This window comes from Zootoca vivipara, chromosome 3, assembly GCF_963506605.1.
Source record: "Zootoca vivipara chromosome 3, rZooViv1.1, whole genome shotgun sequence".
In the NCBI taxonomy this organism is placed as follows: Eukaryota; Metazoa; Chordata; class Lepidosauria; order Squamata; family Lacertidae; genus Zootoca; species Zootoca vivipara.
This window is the reverse complement of record NC_083278.1, coordinates 80,701,038-80,715,881: the sequence shown is the minus strand read 5'-3', so window position 1 is coordinate 80,715,881 and position 14,844 is coordinate 80,701,038. Positions and strand designations below refer to the sequence as shown.

Genomic DNA, 14,844 nt, shown 5'->3' with positions numbered 1-14,844 from the left:
AAAAAGCTAAAAAGGAACTGCAAAAAAGGGATTTAATAAGAAACCCGCATGAAGGGAGGGGGGGAAGTCACAGCTCGGCAGAGCAAGGTATAAGATGAAAATACAAGATGTTTTGTATAAAAGATTGTTTTTTATTTTAATTTGTTAACTTTGGAAAATGCAATAAATTTTTTTTTAAGAAAAATGAGATCCAAAAGCAATTTCGCATGTGGCATGTGAGCCTGTTTCAAGAGAGGGAAGATCAAATACATCCCATGGCATGTGTCAAACCCTAGGAAACAATAACTCATGAGTAGCCAATGTGATGTCCTCCAATACCCCAGATCATTGTTGTCAGAGGTTTTTGTGGCTACTCTTGAGTAACGACGCTCCACACCTCCTTGCCTTTAAGGTGTTTTTATAGTGCATATTATTTACAGTGCAAAGAGTCTGGAAAACATGTCTGCTTAGTCCGAGTCAGAACCTCGCAATGGCTTCTTCCTGTTTCACGCCCAACATAACAGCTTGGGAACCCCCAACACGCCTCCCTCTCACCCTACGGGGTCCCGTGCGCCTCAATTCAGGCGTTGGGGGGGAAGGGCCGTCCTTCTGACTGCTCTCCAGTGGCCAATCCCGTCATTTCCTTCCCAGCTGCTTCCTTCTCTACTCGGTGTTGAGGCTCTCACATGCTGTCAGAGCCTCTCACCTCCCTCTCTACTTCCTGATTCCTGTAATCCGATCCACTACTGGACTTGCTGCTCTGCGAAGAGCTCGACCTGATGAGGGGGGCTGTTCTCTATAAGCCCTCGCCCTTACAATTGTCATGCTGACAGATGGAGAACAAGAACATCCATGCTGGGTAGCCTGCTTTAAATCTTGAAATCACAACTATATCTTCCGGCAAGAAGTGATAAAAACTCTACCTCAATAATGTTAACCAAAGGATTTACTGGCTTTCTATTATCAAGATACCCTTCCACATGATTTTCTCTCTCTATCTAAAGGGACCCTGTACATCCAGTATGCAACTTCTGCATATTAGAGATAATTTGGGGTGCTCTAAGAATGCATTGAAAATATTAATATTCTGCAAACCAAGGGAGGGTCTTTTCAATGATGGTGCCCCAGATGAGGAATACCCTCCCCTTAAAGGTATGTCTGATGCAGACTTATGAGTTTTTGGTACCTGATGAAGAGATACCTGTTCCCTCAGGTGTTTGCTAGACAATAGTGCCTGTTATTATTCTAGTATTCTTTTGGTTGTTGAGGATGTCATAATCATAGAAATCATAGAAAATCAACTGAAATCAATGAACTTAAATAGTTTAAATCCATTTATTTTAATGGTTATTCTCCATGACTTCGTTAGATATCATAGAACTGTAGAGTTGGAAGGCACCACGAGGGCAATCTAGTCTAGCCCCCTACAATGCACGGATCATTTACCCAACATGGGGCTCAAACCCACGACCCTGAGATATCAAGAGTCTCATGCTCTGCCAACAGAGCTATCTTTTATTAAGTGCACTGTATTTTATCTCTGTTGCTCTGGGTTTGCTGTTCCATGAGTAAAGGTAAAGGTAAAGGGACCCCTGACCATTAGGTCCAGTCGTGACCGACTCTGGGGTTGCGCGCTCATCTCGCATTATTGGCCGAGGGAGCCGGCATATAGCTTCCAGGTCATGTGGCCAGCATGACAAAGCCGCTTCTGGCAAACCAGAGCAGCACATGGAAACACCGTTTACCTTCCCGCTGTAGCGGTTCCTATTTATCTACTTGCATTTTTACGTGCTTTCGAACTGCTAGGTTGGCAGGAGCTGGGACCAAGCAACGGGAGCTCACCCCGTCGCAGGGATTCGAACCGCCGACCTTCTGATCAGCAAGCCCTAGGCTCAGTGGTTTAACCACAGCGCAATAATATAAGAATAACGTTGATGGTGGAAGACAGCCATCTTTCTGGTAGATCTGTTTGCTATTACTCAGCTTCTCTTTGAAAACAACTCACAGGTAATTCAAAAACCACTGCCAAAGCTCAATATCATTTTGGTTTGTCTCATTCAAGAACAGTAATTAAAGTTTTAAGAATAGCATATTGTTATTTGCTGGAGCCAAAGAAAAAATTCCAACTACTATACTTCTAAACAAAGGCTGGATATAAATATTGCACAACTTTTGCTCCTCTATATACAGTATTTTATTTTTATTTTTCTTATTTATTAGATTTGTATACCAGCCTTCATTCAAAGATCACAGGGTGGTTCACAACATAAAAATACAAAAAGAGAACAATAACATAGAATGTTAATCAGCCGAAGGCCTGGTTATAGAGAAATGTTTTCACTTGGCACATAAAGATATGTTTATCCCCTGGGGAGAGCATTCTACAAATAGGGAGCCACGGCAGAAAAGGCATGTTCTTGTGTTGCCACCCTCAGAACCAACTGTGGAGGCACACAAAGAGCCTCAGATGATGAACACAGGATTTGGGGTGGTTCCTATAGGGAGAGGTGGTCCAGTATTTAATGCAATTGCCTTTCAAAAATAATTGCAAAAGTAATAATATATGGAAAGTTCAAATAATTACTTTACAAGAGTCATTATGTAACAATTTCCCCATCTTTCTATTTTGTGAGCTCTTGTAACAGCAACCAAATAGTCACAATTTCACTTTAAAGGTCCAAATAAAACAACAATTTAAACCAGCAGACACAGCAAATTGTCTTCCACAGTTATCATATTTGAACACCCAGCATCAAGAATATAATACTACATAGTTGCAAATAATGGCCATATATAAAAGGTGCCAAAAAATTTACCTGATGGTAGAAGCCAGCTTGAGCCATGGGATCTGGCTGTGCCCACCTATAACCTACATGAGGCCATGAAGTGAATGTTTCCCGTCTGTTAGCCTCACTATACATCAAAGACCTTTAAAAACAGAAAGAAGAAAGTGCAAGTTTAGGTGTGAGAAGAGGCTGCTTAATTTTTGCAACACCCGACCCATCTGTAAGTTCTGCTGTCCCAAAGAAGAAATATTATTCACTATTTGCACCTTGTTCACACAACCAGAGATTACTAACATAACTGTCTGCCTCCCATTTCCTGATTCAAGGTGTTTCCTACCCATATATTAATTCCACCACCCATATTCTAACTTTCCACAATAAAAACAAACCACCTCTTCCACCTGTGGGCAGTTTTGCCTGCCACTAAAAGGCATTTCCTAAAATGGAGATTTAGCATGTTAGGACACAAGTCATGCAGGCTTGCTGTATTGTGTTACCAGCGGAGAGATTGATAAAGAGTACCACACCACAAAAGCCTAGAAATATACAACGTACCAACTGCTCTAGGAAACTTCCTTGTGCATCCAAAGGGCGGGCAGGTGTTAATGTATGGGGCTTTCATCTTGATTGTGCTTTGCAATCAAGTTTCTTGTCCTCATATAAGATGGATACATAACAAATGCTTGGTAATGCAGCCCATAGTCATACATACTGGTCCAGAAGTACTTGGTCCAACAGAACTTCCTGCTCATGCCCTCTGGGACTCCAAACCTACTGAGACTGTCAAGTCATCTGAAAGACGACAGCACTTGGCTAATGTCTCTATCTGGCTTGGCAGCTTACAGGTTATAAATGGGTCTACCCTCATTCATAAACATTTGTGTTGCAACTGAATACACACTAGCAAGTTGTACTTTTTCCTTCTTTTACCATCAACAAATTCACTCCTCTTTTAGAGTCAGGAACCTCTTCTTCAAGCCACCTAGAGAAACAAGGTTAAAATGGCACCCTGAAATCCTCTCACCGTCCCACCAACACCCTTACATTATTCCTTCCATTCAAATTCATTCCAAATGTGTTTATATTGGAAACACCTGAAAGTCACATACGCAAAAGCAACAGATTGCAACAGATAAATTCTCTTTTCCATACCTATCTACTGATCGGCCAGGCCCCACACCAAGTTCAGGTCGTGCACTGGGCAAGAGGTACGATAATCTATCCATCACAGATGAGGCTACAGGTAAGGCAGCAATATTTTGATTTATCTTCTTGAGTTCATTTACAATGGCACTGGCGACAGACTTCAATACATGATGCGGGAGATGGAACATAACCGTTGCCCACTAGAAAGAGAAAAAAGCAATGTAGTGTGTGTGTGCGTGCGCGCGCATGCATATATATACACACACTATTGAACATGTGCATTCAGGTCTATATGGAGATCCTCAAAATTTGTCAGCAGGGACCATTTAAACAGCAATTATTCCACTACTTTGAGATGTGAAAAGAACTGGTATTACAGATTGTGACTAATCAGACCCTTAAAGTTTCACACAGTATAGAACAAACCAGGGAATGTGAAAAGCATTAAAAAATCACATTCAAAATTAATAATAGCTTAGCTCCCGATTTTGAGAATTAAACATTCCATTGTGGGAGGTGCCCCAACCCTCGGAAGATACTTTTCCGCAGGCATAAAGTGGTGTAGGTGAAAGTGGTTTACTCAGTTCAGGCCACTTTCTGTAGCCCTCCCATCTTGCTACTATATCTTGCACTGGGTTTCAGGGAAACTCGACGTACAGAACAGAAATTGGGTCAGTTTCACCAATTAATCCAAAATACAAAGAATTATGCTAACACTTGGTAAAGGTCGTTCCTCAAAAGCAGGGCAAATATACACCCATGTAGACTAAACACAGCTGTTAGAGAGAAACAACCATTTTACAAACTGATTAAAACACTTTTTTCATTTTTCCTTTCAAAAACTTAAAGTGAGCCTCATATGGTTAAGGGGAACAAGGTTGTGCCCCTGGTCCCACCAAGACACTACCCCTGCCTGTTCAGCTCTCCAAACCCCATATCTACTGTGCATTAAAGCAAAGGTCTACATTGGGAACCAGCTATATTTGTGGAAACCTCTCCATGTGATCAGGAGACCCAAGCACATAGAGGTGCCTTCCCAAGTATACCCAGCTCCCCTGTCAGATCTTTTCTCAACATATTGAGGTTTAGAGGCAGAGCTGCCAGGAAGGCACAATGTCAGGATATGGCCAGAGCCGCAGCTCCACTTCCCTTTAATCATGGAGTCTCTTCACATATTAAATGTGGGGAGAAGGCAAAAACACAAAACGTGCATTGAGTTCTCTATCCTTTACATGCTATTGTGGCATGCAATTCTGTACATTATTCATATTTAAGCCCTGAAAGATAAATTAATTGTATATGACAACAAAAACCTGTAAAAAAAACTTCCAACAACATGCAACAGAAACAGCCAAGAGGTTATCCTTCTAGCATTTAAAGATTTGAGCGGATAGATCTCTTACCTTTGCAACTTTGTGGTTTGCTGCCGTTTCATGTGAGGTATTTTTTAAGCCATCTTTCAATTGTGCGAGAAACAAATCATACCCCTCTGTGCTTGACACATCTACCTTCTCGATGCATGCAGATAATAGTTGTTGAGCCTAAGATGTGCAAAATATGTTAGAAATGTCTGAGACAACATCAAAAGATCAGTCCTCATTCAGCACTATTTATTTAATTTTCTACATCTCTACAAGTCTTACAAACCAACGTATTATATACCCGTTCATCATCCAAGTTCTTTTTTTTTATATTCAAAGGCTTATCAAAGCTCTGCAGATGCTGGTTCTAGGTATAAATTCAATGCAGCAAAGTTTAAGAAATATATTCTACACTGTACAAACATTAAATCTAAATAGCTCTGATGAGGTACACTACTAATTTATTACTATTTTTTGCATTTGTATCCCACCTTTCCTCCAAGGAGCTCAAGGTCGGATATATGACTCTTCCCCATTTTTACTTCCCAGGGTTGACCTGAGATACTAGTTTCTCAGACCCCAAGTCTATTCAGGCCTTGCTGCTGCTCAGTCACTATATTTACCAGAAATGTTCTCAGATGCTATTTCTATTTATTGATTTGGAGCATTTACTTCTCCCACCCCAGAAATATTCCTGCAGATATTCATGGATCTAGCTCCAAGCAATTAAAAGATAGATAATCCAAAAGGAACTCCATTAACAGTATAAATATGAACAATTTCTGACATCTACTGAGCTGCCAGCCACCTGAAATCCCAAAGGCAGAATTAGGCTTCCAGTTATTCACCAGCAAATTCCAATCAGGAAGGAGATCCAGCCAGAGGCACAAAGGGCACCCAGCAGAAGAGAAAACAATTTACTACCACTTCCAAAAGCTTGCCTGACCTTTGATATTAACAAAAATTACTCATTCGTGGAGGAAGAATATTGATATTAGAGAAAAACATTGAGCTACAGTTTGAACATTAGAAAAGAGCAAGGTAATGGTAGGTGGCGAATGGCTTCATTTATTCATTTCAATTTGTAGCTAATAGGTCCCTCTAACTCAGTATTATATACACAAAATGGCAGCTGCTTTCTAGGATTTCAGGCAGAAGCATTTCTCAATCTTACTAGTGTCTGACTATTGTATGTAAAGTTTAAAATGTATGCAAGATAAGAAGAAGAGAAGAAGAGTTTGGATTTGATATCCCGCTTTAACACTACCCGAAGGAGTCTCAAAGCGGCTAACAATCTCCTTTCCCTTCCTCCCCCACAACAGACACCCTGTGAGGTGCGTGGGACTGAGAGACTTCAGAGAAGTGTGACTAGCCCAAGGTCACCCAGCAGCTGCATGTGGAGGAGCGGAGACACGAACCCGGTTCCCCAGATTACGAGTCTACCGCTCTTAACCACTACACCACACTGGCTCTCATAAGCATAATGACTATTCAGAACAGCAGTAGTGGGTCATAATACAATCTTCCTAGCTTTGCTATACCAACATAGGCTAACCGTTTTAATGGGAAGGAAAACTATAGTTTTGATCTAAACTTAAATTATTATTAAACAAATAGAATCAAGCTCATTATAACACTGGTAACCAGGTTCATGTAAATATACACTTTCGAAATGTTATAGTAAAACACACAGCGACCCCATTTCTGTTGATTCTTACATAGTGCCCTCACATCATGCAACTCATTGGGGACACATTAAGAAATGTGGGGAGGGCAGGGAGGTCAAGAACCTATTCCTATGCAATTTACAAAAAAGCCACTGAGCATCTTCAACAATTCTTACTCATATCAGCCCAAATAGGCAAGCATCTATTTAAATACACATTCTCATCCACTACTTATTTATTGGTGTACTCAAGAAAGGTTTCCTGCTTGGCAGGGGGTTGGACTGGATGGCCCTTGTGGTCTCTTCCAACTCTATGATTCTATTTCTAACAAATCCACCAGCAGCTAGTAATTTTTAATCTGAATATTTTCCAAATAGCCAATATAGACTTTAAAATAAAGGAAAAGCTATGGATGGGTATTTTTATGAACACAAATGATTTAAACATCATCAATCTGTCTCTGAAACGGGCCGCACATAAAGAGATTATATGATCTCAATGATCAGGAATGTATGTATGGGAGGATGGACTTCAAAAGCACCCTAGATCAAAACTTTACAGGGTTTTAAAAGAAAAAAAACAGAATCTTAAAATTAGCCTGGGACCAAAGTGACAACCAATAGTGCTCTTGCTGTATTTGGTGTTATACCGTGTTTCTCCGAAAACAAGACACCATCTTATATTTATTTTTCCTCAAAAAACACACACTATGGCTTATTTTCATGGGGTGTCTTATTTTTTTCTTCCTCCTCCCGCCGCGGCCGGCATTGCTGCTGCGCCTATCACTATGTCTTATTTTCGGGGCATGGCTTATATTCCTTGGATGCTTAAAAATCCTGCTATGTCTTATTTTCGGAGAAACAGGGTATGCTCCTAGATCCTAAAAGCTAACACTTCTCAGCAACACTAACATATTCTGGACCAACTGAAGTTTCCAAACTGCTTCATGTATGCTCTATGTATAATACATTATAGAGTCCAGTTGACAGTTTACCAGGGCATGTACAAACTGAACACATACAGATAAGGAGCAACTACAGTCTTCCACCCAGCAGCAGCAGCAGCAGCAACAACCCTACAATGTATTCTAAAATAATAAACATGTATTACTGCTCTGATACAGATTCCTGCAAAATGTTATCCATTAGAAGCACAGTTTAAGCAAAACTAGGAGCCAAGAAAAAATACTGCAGTGAAAGTAACAGCTCTAACTACTTACCTCTGTCACTGGCAATTCAAGCTGAACCACATCATCTTGCTTAGAAACAGGTGTTTGCAGAGCTGTGTCTAACAGCAAGATACCATTCAGATCTTTCCTACATCCAACTGCATAATCATCCACAAAGATTACTTTATCCACAGCAGAAATGTACTGACATTTCACTCGTCCACCTGGCTTAGCTGTAAAGAGTAAAAAGAGAACTATGTTAAAACAATTATTCATCAAATCTTATTAGTAGCTTTGGAGGAGAAATAACCATCTTGGCTTTTTAAAATCAAAAGCAATTAATCCAGTTGATGTCGTGGCTAATTGGAATTAGACTTATGGTCATACTTTACCAGCAGGGTAGGAAAGAGATTCTACTACGTAGCTCCAATTCCAACAACTGTGTATGACTCTCTGCTTCCTAGCCTCCTCCTCCCAATAGTAGTTTCTATGAAGTCTTAAAAATCAAACTAAAAATTTGGAACATCTTCAGAAACATCTTGAAGTAGAACACAAGGTGCTGCTATCCAAAAAAGTGATACACCATCATACATGTCCTTTACATAAGCCTAAAGTGGATCGCTGGATAAGAACCACTATTTTTAAGATCGTAATTACTATGTATTGTGTGACTCTATGATGTTGTATTCTTCACACCAACAGAAGATTTTGGATCTTCAAACAACAACCAACTTTTTTCACAAGTGCACCAGGCTCACCATTTGATAACACCACTTTGTGCTATATAATACATATGCAGTCCCAAACACCTGAAAGAAGTTTTGCTATTAGACCACAAACACTTTCTGCCTGCACTACTTATAATTCCACAATGACTGTGTTTTAAGGTTTCCAGCAGCCTCAAAACTTAATCATATTGCTACTTTATCTTATTCAATATTCAAATTAAATTTCACAAATTGCACACAAAAATCTTACAAAGATGCATGGAACACATCTTCATCAGTGTCAAGTCCCACAACCCTCCAGAATCTTTGGAACACCCCATTATCTAGTCAATGTACTAAAGAGCTCAGCAATTCTCAGCTCTATCCAGTGAAAATCAGGTAGACAGTGGGGAAGAGGGTGTACATTATGAAACTGCTGCCCATCTCCTGGCCCCCTCCCACACTAACCAATGCTGACAATTGCACTGCAATTGGGGGGGGAGTCATATGATAAGCCATGATCATAGAATCATAGAGTTGGAAGTGACCACAAGGGCCATCCTGTCCAACCCCCTGCCAAGCAGGAAACACCATCAAAGCATTCCTGACATATGGCCGTCAAGCCTCCGCTTAAAGACCTCCAAAGAAGGAGGCTCCACCACACTCCTTGGCAGCAAATTCCACTGCCGAACAGCTCTAACTGTCAGGAAGTTCTTCCTAATGTTTAAGTGGAATCTTCTTTCTTGTAGTTTGAATCCATTGCTCCGTGTCCACTTCTCTGGAGCAGCAGAAAACAACCTTTCACCCTATGCTATATGACATCCTTTTATATATTTGAACATGGCTATCATATCACCCCTTAACCTTCTCTTCTCCAGGCTAAACATACCCAGCTCCCTAAGCCGTTCCTCGTCAGGCATCGTTTCCAGGCCTTTGACCATTTTGGTTGCCCTCCTCTCAAAACGTTCCAGCTTGTCAGTATCCTTCTTGAACTGTGGTGCCCAGAACTGGACACAGTACTCCAGGTGAGGTCTGACCAGAGCAGAATACAGTGGTACTATTACTTGCCTTGATCTAGATGCTATACTCCTATTGATGCAGGAGTATAGCGTCTAGATCAAGGGAAGTAATGATGCTGGAACCAAACTACACTGGGATTCACTGGTTAAAACTAAAACTACAAACTGCATTTGGAGGATGGTTGATGGACTCACAGTTGCCACAGAATAATCAGAATACAATACAGAATAATCAGAACCCAACAATGGGAGGTTGTGAGCTCTCCTTCACTGGAGGTTTTTAAGCAGAGGTTGGATGGTGATCTGTCATGAAAGCTTTAGTTGAGATTCCTGCATTGCAGGAATTGGATTAGATGACTCTTGGGGTCCCTTCCAACTCTACAATTCCATGATTCCATTATTCTCAAAAAGCAGGCTGTGAAATCTTACCAGCTGAAGCTTCTGGACATTTTTAATGGGAATGCCCCTTGCACAGTGCATTGCAACAGCCGATCCCTCGATTACAAAAACATGAAAAATGGCAAGCCAATGTTTTCTAGAGTGGCCCAGCCGGCATAAAAATTATAAGAGATAACTGCCACCTGAGATTCCATAAGTAATGATGGTTCAGAAGCACTACTTATGAACCAGAGCCAACAAACAACTCCAAATATGACAAACTCACCCCTCAAAGAAAGCTTCCAAATCCCCACTAAATATTATTCCCATCTTACCTACATTTAGTTTCAGCTTACTTTTCCACAACTGGCACAATGGGATGGCTGTGAGCACTGAAAGCAATGCTCCTGGATCCACTAACATTTATAAAGCTCAATGCCATCAGCATGCTACGCTTCACTGCAAATTTCTATCAGACCGGACAATTACCAGTATTGAACGAAAAATAATTCCTTTCAAAAGGGTTTGCTTTATGTGCAGCAATGTGAACACACGTTAGTGTTTCATGTGAAGCGATGATATTTGCTACATGATAGCATTAAAACCTCCTATTTGTATCATAATGAGCAAACAAAAACAATTATTCTTGGTTGTGTCAAATATGGAGGAACATGCATAGATTTCTCCACACCATCAACAGCAAAACAAATGAAGGACATCATCACACTGCTAATTCTGTGTTCAGAAAAGAGCACAGGCAATCTGGCTTTAAATGCACATGAATCAGGCTTGCATGCCTGCAGGCAAAATTTGGCCACCACTGTTAATACTTGGCATGACAGGACTAACATAAAGTCGCACAGCAGCCTTCATGAACTTGGTGCGCCTCCATATGTTTTGGGCTACAACTCCAACCAGCCCATTAGCACTTCCATGCTCACTGGAACTGTTGTAGTCCAAAATATCTGAAGGGTACCAGGTTGGCAAAGGCTGATTAAACAGACGGAAGTAAAGAATGATCAAATTCAACTCAAGTATGTACTGTATAAAGACCACTCCTTAAGACGAGTTGTAGTTGCAATTATTCCTAGACAGAATTATTACCGTATTCCTGGAAAGAATATGAAGTTCACCTGAAACTCAAAGTCAACATCTTTACTCAATGTTGCTTACAAAAAAAGAAACTAGTGAAAGTGTTCAGCCAAAATAATGAATGCTAATAACCCTTTCCCATCTAAGCTTTTCTTAGAAGTGAACCAAAAATACTATTTCCTTCCTAACATCAACAGTCTGAAAGCCTACATCAAATCACATCTGTCCAAATGCATCACACTCCCCAGATTAGACTGGATGAATTCTGGAAGTTAATAAATTACTACTGATATGAGAAAACAGAACTCAAGACTACAGTACCTTATTTTTGTTATATTATTAACAACACTACTTAAAAGATGAAGAAACACTCTCTTAAAACACATATGACTGAATACATATGAATGCAAAAGAACTAAAATTATACTTAGGAATATAACCGCTTACACTGCTGAAGTTCCACGGAAGTCAATGGGACCAGTACACCAGTGTAAAGGGCAATCCTGAAGATAGGCTCAAATGCAGGCCAAATCTTAATGTATGGTGAAGAACCGACTGTCAGGGACATGTGACTCATGACCATGACCTGTATATAAAGTTTAGGACAAAATTAATCCTAAATAGTTGTACTTTAAGAACAGAAAGGCATTCCCATGCACAAAGAATTTGGTGACATTACTGTGCATCCTCAAACGACATGTTTTAAGTACTTTCATATTCTTTACACATTAACTAAAATCCATACCTCTACTTGGCTTTAACTAACTTCTGGATTTTAATTCCTATTGCAAAGAGATCAGATATCACAACAAATTCAAGTAAAAAGCTACACTACATTTATGATGTAAACTATTTTAAGAAAGTAGATCTTCAATAAGAATTAAAGACTTGTTTAGATATGAAGCGTCTTGACTTTTGCAGTTGTTGTCAGTACTAGTTCCCCATTTTTATTCCAGAATTTATTTTTAGTACTTGCCAATCATCTTCTAAATATACTTTGAAAAGCCGGGCAATTTCACAGGCTGAATATGTACACATCTATACTTTTATAAAGAAATGTGGCAGGTGATTTCAAAGGTCACAAACAAAAATAAGTGAGCTATCACACAACCCTCTCACCCGCCTTGCTACACCCCACTCTACAGAGGGAGCTTAACCAAGTTAGTTTGCTCATCAGGTCAACTTTTAATCTTTCCTGATGAATAAAGATAAACTCAAGATTTGTTTTGATTTTAAGTATTGATTTCATATTAACATTTAGCCAGTAATTATGCTCACAAAGAGCTGAACCCAAGCTTGCCTGCAGGAGAATCAGCCATTTCCACTACTGTATTTTGGTGTTGTTTTATTATTATTATTATTATTAGTAGTAGTAGTAGTAGTAGTAGTAGTATACATCCAAACTGGTTAATCCGAAGATCACAGGGTGATTCAGAACATAAAAAAATCAGAAGTTGAACATATGTAGATGCCAAACAGCACCAGAGATAAAATGGAACCCTATGAAACCACACACTGAAGGCTCCACAGGGCCGAAGAACACTCCCTAAGCCAGGGGTCCCCAAACTTTTTAAACAGGGGTCTGGACTATGGTTTTTTAAAAATTTAAATATCAAACCAGATCCCGACTTTCAGAGCATGTAAATCACATGGGTGGAAGGGGGGGCGCAAAACACCCACGCAGAGACCAGGGACGTCGCCCTGCTACTTCTCCAAGCAAAACGTCTCCCTCTGCCAATCAGTGCCAGGCAAGGGCAGGCAAAGTTATTGACAGCTTTCCCAGCATGGATCTCTCTCTCTCTTTTCCAAGGGTGGCCCCAAGTCAAATGCCCCAGCTCATTTGCATGCCCCGATAGGGTGGCCGCATGTTAACGAGCCGGGAGACAGTTGGCTGGGGGTTGGCAGGCTAACTCCAACCCGGGGAGCATTTTTGCCCCTTAGAGTGGCAGCGCTGTCTGGGGAGAGGGAGGAGCGGGGAAGTGCGCAAAGTGATTGACCTGGGCAGAGGGGCTGCAAGTGCCCGGGTGGGCGAGGAGAGCGAAGCAGCAGAAGCAGCGCCACCGCCCTGAGGATTTGACTGCTGCAGTTACACTTACCACAGGTTCCCCAGAGGGCAGCCGGAGGAGCAGAAAAGCAAGGGAGCAGGAGCAAGGAGGAGGAAGAGGATTGAAGGCTGTCTCTCCCGTTCCCCCTGTTGGATTTGTTTCTTTGCAGGGATCTGCAGCTGCAATATGACTTTGTAAGAGCTTGCTGGGGAGCACCAACTTTCGGCAACAGCTGCAGCTCAGCTTTGTGATGTGTGGAGGTCGGAGGGACAGGAGTTTGCCTAAGCGCGGCGCAGGGACTCTGATTGGCTGCAGGAGCTTCCTGCCAATCTGAAGCTGCGGCAACGTCGCGGAAGTCAGGCATCCGCGGCTTCTTTTAAAGGAAATGCCGCACTGGTTTAGCTCGAAGAGCAGGGACTGACTGAGCGGGCAGCAGGGTCCATGGGCCGGATTAATAAGCCTGGTGGGCCGGATCCAGCTCGCGGACCGTAGTTTGAAGATGCCTGCCCTAAGCCTCACACTCTGGGAATGTCCATCCAAGTAGGATAGGAATCACTACAAAGCACTGTAACCCACCCCTAACTTGGACAGCCGCAACAGAAGAATACCATGGTCATGCACTGAAAGCTACTGAATGGTTGAGGAGAATTAACAATGACATATTTTCCCCATCTCTCTCCCAACTGAGGTACTTGTACAGGGTGACCCAAGCAGTTTCTGTGCCAAAACCAGGCTTAAACCCCAATTGAAATAGATCAAGAAACTCAATTTCCTCCAAGAGCACCTGCATCACATCCATGACCGTCTGTGCAAGAACCTTGCCCAAGAAGAAGAGACTGACAACTGACTGGTAGTCACTTAGGTTTGCCTTATCCAGGGAGGGTTTCTTGAGGAGTGGTTTTACCTGTGCCTCTTTCAAGCAAGCAGGGACCACCCCATCTCACAGAGAGGCATTAATAACCTCCCTGGCCTAGGCAGCTGTCCTCCCCAGCAAGTTTTCATCACCCAAGGGGGAAAGGGAGCAGAGGGAAAATGGTTGCCCTTACCAATCCAAGCACCCTGTATACATCCTTGAGCCTTACAAAGTGGAACTCATCCCACACAACAGAACTAGATGGTGATGTGAACAGCCCTTGGGGGTCATCTGCTGTAACAGTGATGTCAAGATCCCACTGGATGAAAGTGATTTTTATCCTCAAAATGCTTTGCAAACAAGTCACCGCAAGCTACCACTGATTCTGCCACCTCCTTCAGGCCAGACTGTAGAGGCCCCGCACTACCCGGAAAAGGTCTGCCAGACGACACAGTGAGGATGCAATGGAGGCTGCAAAGTATCCCTTCTTTGCTGCCTTCAATGCACTAGGTAGGCTCAATGATGAGCCCTTACCAGTGCAATTGCATTTGACCAGTTTTCCTACAGACTACAGCAACTCCCCCTCCACAGGTCTGCCCTGATGCTGCACCGAGTACCAAGTTGGGCACAGGTGGGTGAGCAC

At 41.7% G+C, this 14,844-nt stretch overlaps 1 protein-coding gene across 8 annotated transcripts in view; it reads right to left on the bottom strand.

The window, feature by feature from the left end:
* BIRC6 (baculoviral IAP repeat containing 6) overlaps positions 1 to 14,844 on the bottom strand; it is a 142,621-nt gene that overhangs the window by 125,251 nt on the left and 2,526 nt on the right. For all 8 annotated transcript variants that reach the window (XM_035108256.2, XM_035108258.2, XM_035108260.2 and 5 more), the window contains exons 2-5: positions 8,159 to 8,340; positions 5,315 to 5,452; positions 3,918 to 4,111; positions 2,796 to 2,907 (exon numbers count right to left, since the gene is read on the bottom strand). In XM_035108256.2, the coding sequence (XP_034964147.2) occupies positions 2,796 to 2,907; positions 3,918 to 4,111; positions 5,315 to 5,452; positions 8,159 to 8,340 (626 nt within the window). The remainder of the gene's footprint in view (positions 1 to 2,795; positions 2,908 to 3,917; positions 4,112 to 5,314; positions 5,453 to 8,158; positions 8,341 to 14,844) is intronic.